The sequence below is a fragment of the Leptidea sinapis genome, chromosome 3, assembly GCF_905404315.1.
Source record: "Leptidea sinapis chromosome 3, ilLepSina1.1, whole genome shotgun sequence".
NCBI lineage: Eukaryota > Metazoa > Arthropoda > Insecta > Lepidoptera > Pieridae > Leptidea > Leptidea sinapis.
The window spans coordinates 10,151,642-10,162,013 of NC_066267.1; the positions used below are offsets into that span (position 1 = coordinate 10,151,642).

General features: G+C 34.4%; 1 protein-coding gene across 1 annotated transcript in view; it reads left to right on the top strand.

Annotated features, from left to right (window-relative positions):
• Positions 1–10,073, top strand: part of LOC126979617 (receptor-type guanylate cyclase gcy-1) — a 93,099-nt gene extending 83,026 nt beyond the window's left edge. The window contains exon 16 of the mRNA XM_050829048.1: positions 9,378–10,073. Within this exon, the coding sequence (XP_050685005.1) occupies positions 9,378–9,539 (162 nt within the window). The 3' untranslated portion in view covers positions 9,540–10,073. The remainder of the gene's footprint in view (positions 1–9,377) is intronic.
• The last annotated feature ends 299 nt before the right edge of the window (positions 10,074–10,372 follow it).

Consider the following 10,372-nt stretch of genomic DNA (forward strand, 5'->3'; position numbering starts at 1 on the left):
CGATGGTGAAGCATCTTAATATATTCTGGGTATGTGACGTCAGATCGTAAATCAAAAACGGAATCGGGAATGTAGGGCTTGTGCCCGAAAATAAGTTCAAAAGGCGTAAATTGGGTAGTTGTATGGACGGTGCTATTATATGTCAGCATGGCAGTAAATACATATTTATGCCAATTAGTTTGGTTTTCGTTAATATAAGATTTTAAATATTCTTTTAAAGTGGAATGACTTCTCTCCAGAGCACCTTGCGTCTGAGGGTGATAGGGAGATGACCAAATCTGCTTGATTTTTAAAAATTCACAAGTTTTCTTAAAAAGTTCGGCTGTAAAGTTTGTTCCTTGATCTGTTAAAATTGACTTAGGTATTCCAAATAAAGATATGAAATGAACGAGACATTCACATGATTCTTCAGCCGTAGCATTAGATATTGGGTAAGCTATAGAAAATTTTGTCAAGTCATCTTGTAAAGTAAGAATATATTTTAATTTATAAATTCCAGCTTCAGGCAAAGGTCCCACGATATCGAGACTTATTCTATCGAAAGGTCTAGAAGATGTTGTTGTGATTTGCATAGGTGATTTATTAATTTTTCTTAAGGCTTTAATGGTTTGGCAAAACTTGCAATTTTTTACATAGTTTTCTATGTCTGATCTCATATTTTTCCAAAAATAACGTTCTTTTACGCGATTAAACATTCTGTTTGACCCTAAATGGCCCGCTATTGGTATATCGTGGTTCTCCTTCAAGATTTTTGTAATTTCTGTAGGCACGGGATATATTATGCTATTGTGATGGATATTGACTGTTATATTTGTACCATCAAAAAGATACATGAGCATACTATATATTTTTACAAATGAATGTTGTTCAAATGAATTCCTAAAGTCGGAAATAGCTATCTCATTGATTGTGCCGGTAAGTAGAATACTGTCTCTAGCAGATTTTAATGCTTTAAATATATCAGGGTAGGTACAAGTATCAAAGAAATAAACTTTAGTAAATAGGAAATAGTAAATTTTACCATTGATTTCAGATATTTTAAACGAATGCAGTTCACGTTCTCCTTCTACAACATTGACATTCTCTGAGGCAGAGATTAAGTCAGAAAGGTAAGGATTCGACTCATCAAAATCTATTGATACTGGAAGAAGAATTACATTTGCAGAACTCTTAAGAAGGCTCTCGTTGTGCTCTTTTATGTATGTATTAAAAATCTTGTTTTTATCTTTAATAGATTTTAAATAATTGAAATAATCTTCACTAATATTTGTTTGATTTTCAGCTATCCGGCTAGTGACGCTAGTTGATGGACTAGCGGATACAGGTAAGTTTTCAGGTAAAGATTGAAGGAGATCGGTGTCATTAGGAATATGTGAAGGTAAGTTTTCAGGATTTTGGTTACTAGTAGAAGGTTGTGGATCAGAATAAGTTTCATGAGGTGAAATGTCTGACGTAAAGAATGGAATCGCAGAGGGCGATAAATTTAAAGGACTCAAATTAGCTGGGTCAAAATCTGTTGATAATAGATCTTCAAGGTTTTGATCTGGCAAACTAGGGATAGATAGATGGGGTGAATTTGGTCTTTGATCTCTGACTTCATCTTCAGTATTATCTGTTGGATCTTTAGAAATTAATGGATTTATTGGGTATCGTGACAATGTATCTGCGTTAGTGTTTATTTTACCCTTTTTATATTCAATCTCGTAGTCAAATTCTTCAAGTTTGAGCCTCCATCTAACGAGCTTGGAGCCCGGGTCTTTGCAATTAAAGAGCCACTTGAGTGGACGGTGATCTGTTATAATTATGAATCGTCTACCATAAAGGTAGGGACGAAAAACTTTAGTACCATAAATGATCGCTAGACATTCTTTTTCAATGACGCTGTAATTGCATTCAGCCTTATTTAATGTTCTTGAAGAAAATGCAATGGGGCGATCTTTGCCAATGGATCCTTGTGAGAGTATAGCAGATATCGCGAAATTTGAAGCGTCACATGTAAGTAAAAAGGGTTTAGTGAAATCAGGATAAGCTAGAGCAGGTGCGGAAATAAGAGAATTTTTTAATTTATTAAAAGATAATTCCTGTTCATTATTCCATAGAAATGGGACGTCCTTTTTAAGGAGATTGGTTAAAGGTTTAGCTAGTTTTGACATATCAGGAATGAACCTGCGATAGTAGGAAACTAATCCAAGGAAGGACTTTATGTCCTTAGGGCACTGGGGTGTAGGAAAGTCTGCAACAGCTTTTATTTTCTCTGGGTTCGGTTTTACCCCGTCATCGGTAATGATATGTCCAAGGTAGGAAACTTCCTTGCGGAGAAATTCGCACTTGTCAGGTTGCAACTTTAACCTGTAGGTGCGGAGCCTGTCAAATACATTAGAGAGGTTGTTTATGTGCTGATCAAGATCGAAGGAGTAGATTACAATGTCATCCAAGTAGACAAAGCATTGTATACCTTGTAACCCAGATAGGGCGGAATTCATAAGTCTTTGAAATGTTGCAGGTGCATTTTTTAGTCCAAAGGGCATTCTAGTGAATTCAAAATGACCTTGTGGAACTGAGAAGGCTGTTTTGGGTGCATCCTGGGGCGACATTTTAATTTGATGGAAGCCCGACGCGAGATCAAGAGTACTGAAATATTTACATTTGCCCAACTGGTCTAATATATCCGATATGTTTGGGATAGGATAAGAATCGCCGATTGTGATATCATTTAGTTTGCGGTAGTCGATTACTACCCGCCACTTCTTTATTCCGGATGCATCCATCTTTTTTGGGACGACCCAGATTGGAGATGACCAAGGGGATGTTGAAGGTTTAATAATTCCTTCTTCTAACATTTTGTTAATTTGTGATTGAACCTCACCTTTGTGAATATCAGGGAATCGATAGGATTTTGTATGTATAGGGATTGAGGAGGACGTTTTAATTTCATGCTGAATACCTTCTGTAAAAGTTAACTTATCACTAGGCAAATGAAATATATCAGAGAATGTGGAACATAAATTAAACAGAGCGTCTCTTTCTTCGCAATTTAAATGGGATACTCTCAAAAGATCTAAAACTTTATCAGTTCTATCTGAAATATTTTGATCATTAATATTCGAATAAAATATAGAGTTATTTTCATTGTACTCCAAAGGATTAATTATTAATTTGAGGTCTGAATTTATCTCTATTTGATTTTCGGATGTATTAACCACGGATATATTAATTCTAGAATTAGGTTTTACTTTAACAATACAGTTAGCGATTAATAGAGAATCCATCATATGTTGATCTAGAATGAGACCTTCTTTGATTTCGGGATTATGTACTGAGCATTCTATTACCGTTTCGGTTCTAGGCGCAATTGTATAAATGGGGTTATTAAATTTTAAATTGAATTTTACGTCATCAATACTAAGTTCCTTCAAAGTATAATCTATTTTACTTTTATGTAAAGAAAGGAAATCATTTCCGATAATACCGTCGTATGGAAAGTCAAAATTAGGTATGAGGTGGAAATCATGTTCTATTGAATTAATTTCGATAGATATACAACCTAACGAATTGATTGGATTGTCGGTATTTCCTAAGCCACTGAATGTTATAATGTTTTTATTCACCTCGGGCATATTTTCTATTATATGTATTTTAATAAGACTGATTGTAGCTCCACTGTCGACCAGGAGTCGAAAGGGTTCTGAGGAGAGAGATGTTTGGATTTCAATATAAGGTAAGTAATTTTTTAATGGATTTGTGTTAACGTTGTAAGATTTTAATACTTTTTCTTCTTTTTTAGGTATTGGATTTAGAGGATTTGACTTCAGGCTTCCGTTTTGGGGCTGGTTACTCTGTCGTATAGCCTTGAGAGTTAGGCTTCCGTTTTGTGCTCTGGTTACCCTGTTGTGTAGCCTTGAGAGTTAGGCTTCCGTTTTGGGGCTGGTTACCCTGTCGTGTAGCCTTGAGCGTTAGGCTTCCGTTTTGGGGCTGGTTACCCTGTCGTGTAGCCTTGAGGGTTAGGCTTCCGTTTTGGGGCTGGTTACCCTGTCGTGTAGCCTTGAGCGTTAGGCTTCCGTTTTGGGGCTGGTTACCCTGTCGTGTAGCCTTGAAAGTGGGAATGGTGTCGACATAATTTTTGGATTTGAGATTTTTATTGCAGGGCTTCGCGTGACACCTTCGCGAGCCCACTACGCGCTTAAATGGGTAAGCTGTTGGTCATTATTATCATTAGAGCATAGTTGTCGTGGCTCTGAGTTATCATTATTTAAGTTTTCATTTATGACAAAATTAACATTATCTGCTCTGGGTCTGGTTGGTTGTAGTCTGTTGTTATTAAATTGTCGTCTAAAACAATTTTCTATTGAATGACCTTGTTTTTTACAATAGCGACAGAATGGGCTTCTGTTCTCAAACTGCCTTGTGGTTTGAAATTTTTGGGTATTATTATGTCTAGGACCCCTAAATGGCTGTTGGGGTTTAGGAATTAATCGGTGCAATGATAATTGCTGAGAACTTCTTTTATGAAATAAATTTAAAATTTTCTCTTCTGAGACTGCTAGGTTAATTGCTTCATTAAGATTTAGTGGATCTTTACAACGAACTAAATTTGAAATTTCGGGTTTAAGACCCAATAAAAAGGTATAGAGAGCTAGGTCTTCCATGGCTGCCATTCGACCGGTTAACTCTGATTTCTTCTTATTCGATATAGTTACTTCTGTTAAAAGTTTTGAAAGACATGTCTCTACGCGTAAAGAAAATTGTGACACTGATTCTGTATTATTTTGTTGACATTCCTGCAATTCAAGTAAAAGGTGTGCATAATGCTTTCTTTCTCCAAATTGTGTTTTGAGAAAATCGCTAAGTTGATCCCAATTGTCGAATTCCTTAATAGAGCAAGCTAATTCCGCTTTGCCCTCAAGTTGAGAAAGTATGAATTTAAATAAAATTGATTTCTGAGAATCCGGTGCTAGTCCAATAGCATTATTGCAATTATTAATAAAAGAATTTAATTTTTCGCGTGTCCCATCAAAAGGACTAATGAATTTGAATAAAGTGCTAATTTGTAACTCATTTTTTTCATGTTTAATTTGAGATTCTTTAACCGACATGTTTAATTAAATAAAATATTCACTTATAAAATTTAAAATGTACTACGGTGTGATAGACGGCCACCCAGATTGTTTATAAATTCGATGCGATAAGCTACTCGACAAAATGTTCTCGGAACCTAAGATGATGTAATTAAATTAGAATGTAGATGACAATAACGCTCTTTAGTATAATATTTATGCAATAACTTTGGATAAAGTATTGTTAGACCTCACACCTTGCACTTTCACTGTAGTTTTAGAAATATGTCTATTTAATATCTCAGTTATTATGGGTTTTGCACTTTCACACTTGAAATATTTAAAATTTGAAGACTTACAGGACCACGGCGATATTCACGGCGAATTCAAATCGAGTCATAATTGGCTCAATTTATGGTAAATTGTTAGGTACCAGAGGACTCGGCGTTGATGAAGAGAAGAAGATTCAGCGATGTTGGAGAGTACCACGTAGATAGTTATTTCTTTCCGGTATAGCAGGTCGAAGCTTGTTAGCAGTTCACAACCATTGGATTCAGGCGGTCACTAAGATTTGTATAGTACTCTGGATTAGTACTATTTTGTTAACCACTTATTAAAACCAACCAACACAGATATTATTTTCACTTTTACACTTTTTGGTATCACTATAACTTTTCACTTGAGGCGTTTACCGCGGATTTATAAAATTTTAAATCCCACCGCTGCCACCATTTGTTAGACGGAATATTAAAAACGAACTTTTAAAAAAGAAATTTATTTAGAACTAGAAAATATAATTGAAATGTATGAGTGGCTCAGGATTCGGAAGGAGACTGACTGCCTTTATGTTTAATTAAGTGACGCCTTGGTCTTAAAGTGCTGACGCTAATGTTATGTCTGCATTAAAGCATACATATGTGCATATATAACAGTTCGAAATTGCAGTTATTTATAATGGGCAAATGAGACATAACATCTTATGTCTCCGGTGACCAGCGCAGTTGTAGTGCCGCTCAGAATTCTTAGGTTCTTCAAGAATACTGAGTGGCAATGCATTGTAATAGGCGGGGCGTATCAATTACCATCAGCTGAACGTCCTACTCGTATCGTCCCTTATTATCATAAAAAAAAACATAAAAAAAATTAAGTATTTTTTCTTGAATGCTTTTCCATTCGCAACGAGTTAACTGTGTATCATGGATCCCAGACCTTCTGATATTTATCATTCTAATTGAAGATGAACGAAAGGGCAATGCAATATTTTGAATGTTTTTAAACTACGAAATTCCGCAGTAATCCCACCGCAGTAAAACCAGAGCCTTGGTTATTTTTAAATGATATTGTTAGTATAAAAGGAACTTAGTATCAAATGCTATACCTAAATCTTTTATCATAACTTTCACTCTAGTTAGAATTGTGTTTTGTAAAGGGTAGCTGCAGTTTTTAATTGTTGTTTTGCTTGTGTGAATGAACATAATATAAAACAAAAAATAACACAACAATTATCCTTTATTGATATATTTCCTATCTACGTGCCTCAATTAAATAGGTCTACTGGAAACTCAAGAGCTAGCAGATATTTCGGTCAACGGATCAGCCATAGCTATCCAAGACCAAAATGCTGCCAATATTGTTGGTACACTTCTCCGTAACGATAGTTTGAATTTAAATTTAATGATTATATTTAATGATTGTATATTAAATGGTAATGAGATTTGTTTTGATTGATTAAAAAGTACAATGAGCAGTAAATGAAATTCAGGTAATTCACAATTGTCCTACATGAAGCATAAAAGAAACAAAATTACATTTCATAACAAACTTTGAATGAGAATCTTTCTGACGTCAGATCTTAGTCATCAAAATTACTTTGTTAAATGTGATGCAAAAAATCGATTCAATAAAGGTTTATAAAGGCTATCCTGTGACAACAAAATATAAACGTATTCGGACACGTTATTTAATTAAAAAAAATATATAAAACGTGCCCAAATATTTAAAAAAAATAAGATATTATGACACCAGTGATATAACAAATGCTTAATCCTATCCAGTTATCTTCGTGAGTCAGTTGTGTCGTTATGATAATATCATTGTGTAACGTTACGTAGTCCAATCGTAAGACGCGTCAGGCATAACAAGATGGCGCTTAAATGGGTGGCGATCCAGCGTGTTATAATATTAGTAATTTTATGTTCATACTTCATAAATTGATTTTAGAGTGATGTAAGAGACATTTTTTGGGAATGAGTGCCGCTGATCATGGCCACATACTCTAGGAAATGCCTATAACGAGTACCACAATGGCGCCTATTTCTGCCGTTAATCAGTAATGTGTAAGCATTAATGTGTTTCGGTCTGAAGGGACACAATCTCACCCAGCAATAGCTAACAATGTCAACCAGCAATAGCAAACAATGTCAACCAGCAATAGCTTACAATCTCAACCAGCAATAGCTTACAATCTCACCCAGCAATAGCTAACAATGTCAACCAGCAATAGCAAACGATGTCAACCAGCAATAGCTTACAATCTCAACCAGCAATAGCTTACAATCTCAACCAGCAATAGCTCGTACTAATGAGCATAGCCTGGGTGTCTCATTGCCTCATTTAATATTAAATTAAATCAAATTCATGAATTTAACACATGCATCGAATGAAAAATTTTAACTTAAAACATAAATAACAATCTAAAATATAAAACATAATATTTGTCTTATTAATCAGACAAAAACAAACTATTGTAGAAGAAATATCACATTTGAGGGTACGCAGATATATAATAAATTGCCTAAAGGTATAAAGAATAGCCGAGTCGTCAAATTGCTAAAACCACTCATAATATTAATATTAAATAATTTTTCGTAAGCGCGAATAACTAATTTGTATAGTTTTACGGCCGTTCCCAATATTCAGTCTATCTCTTGCTTGATATTAAAGTCGTAACTATCGTTGACTTTTCTGTCCCAATAAACTTATCGACGGTAACTCACCTTATCCGTACACGTGTCTGTCAATGGGACGACGTATAGCTTACCAGCGATAGAGTTTGTATAGAAATTGCAATTCACGCGTCCCAATATAAGGCGATAAGAATGACTTATCGGGTATATTGGGACAGCTTCAGATAGGGCTAATTACTGACAGTAGAAGGTAGTAATTTATCTCTATCTGTAGATAGTATATTGGGAAAGGCCGTTAGTAAATAAAAAAACTATAACATTTGGTCCCTTTAAGTAGGTACTTGTAATCACTTTGGCATTTATTTTATGTAGTAGCATATTATGTCATTTTTCTGTTACTTGAAAAATATTTTCTCAGTAAGTGAATTTGTAAAAATGGCCTTAAAATTTATTTTTCCAGTGGTTTCGTATATCGAAAAGAAAAACCGAATATTATAGTTTTAATTTATTGTCTAGAAGCTAGACCCTTTATCTCGAGAACGCGTGCATGTATCGAGATGAAATTAAAACGATACACTCCGGCCTACATATTTTTTCACTCGAGAAAATAATCAAACTTCTAAGTTGACGTAAAAAAATAAACAGCATACTTAAGGGAATTAAAATATAAAGAGTATTTTCCGTTGACCTATAACTATGAAATTTGGCAAGTAATTATGTAAAAAAAATATTGAAGTAGGCGTTACATTGCGTAAATCCATAATTATCCAAATGTTTTATGTTTTCTTTAGTGTTAATTCCGCCAATATTTGTCTTTAAACAATTCGACACGGGTTTTCTCCTCTACACGAGGCATCCTCAGAACATGTTGACTCGCCAAACTCTGGCACGAGACTCAGCCTCGATTACAAAAACTATACATTTATAATTAAATTACAAAACAAAGGAACTAAACTCTTGAGTCGGACTCATACTTGTTGAAGTGAAACTTCTTTAGAATAGTTGTGATTTAAAACTCGATGAAACGAAAAAGTGAGACGATAGAGACACAAACAGGTAATGTTTGGGTTCAGCCGGCAAGAGAATGAGATAGAATACATTATACGTAAATTATTAGTATTAAATAATATTTTTTTAAATATTTTTAACAAATATTTTTTTTAATATTTATACAATGTTTTGGCACCAGGCGATCATAGTTGAAGAAAATATCTTCTTATGTATGACGCGAGTATAGACGTACTAATACACATGTAACATAAATATGGAAGCGATGATAGTAATGTCTTTCGTAGCGGTTGAAATAATGTGTCATTCTAGCAACATATACCAGGACTTCATATGCAGCTTAGAGGTTTAATGTGTCTAAGTTATCATTTCAAATCTTGAAACAAAAAGTTTTCATATTTCTGCACAGGGTAAGGGTGAAATGGTGACTCACTGGCTGGATGGCAGGACTGGTCCTTCTCCAGCTCGTCCCACAACCTCACTCGACTGTACACCAAGCTTCCTGGAACGAATACATTCACAAGGAAGAACATCTCCAAGATATCAGAGTATTAAACGAAATAATTGTTAATTTATTTTTAATATTGTATCAAGCGTTTGTTTTTTTTTATGAAACATTATTGTAGCAGATATTTTATTATTAATTGTGTTTATTTTATCTTATGAGTTCATTCTCAAATAATGGAGGATCATGTTGAAAACTGTAAAATTATAAATGGACGATATTCGACCCTGTTATTATTTTTTTCGAAGTATACTCCGTTCCTTTTATAAGTTTTTTTGATCTTAGTTGTGATGATGATGTCGGATCTGACGATGGTGATCATTGCTTTGGGTATGCCCGGAACACCCGGTCATATGGCACCTAATATAGATTTAAGAGATTGTAAGAGAATTCAAAATAAATTAGTGGTATGAAAGCTGGTCTTGCATCATCGAAAATCTTGATCTTACAAGGGTCTGCTTTTCCCACTTAATATTAGGTTAAATTGTTATTACTGCATGCTATTCAATTTTATTTTAAAACTTAATTGTATAGAAGCTACTGCCCACCAGAACTAGGCTTTCCTCTGAAAAGATGCCTAATTATTGGGGAACCTTTAGAAAACACGTAAGAAAATCTTATTTAAATGAGATTCATAAATTATATAAAAATATTTTACATAAAATAGATTAGGTTCTTATTATGATTAGAAAAATATATTAGGATATACAGTAACCAGCAGCGATTATTTACGATAATTTGTTGTGATTGCCTGACCAATTACTATTGGTCGTGACCTGGCCAATGAGCGTTCAGGACCTCGTGCGTCCGCGCACCTCGGTTGACCGAACTGTTTGCACTTCAAATAAGTATTAGAAGTCTACTAGGGTAGGGTAACAAAAGTAATTGTAGCTATTCAA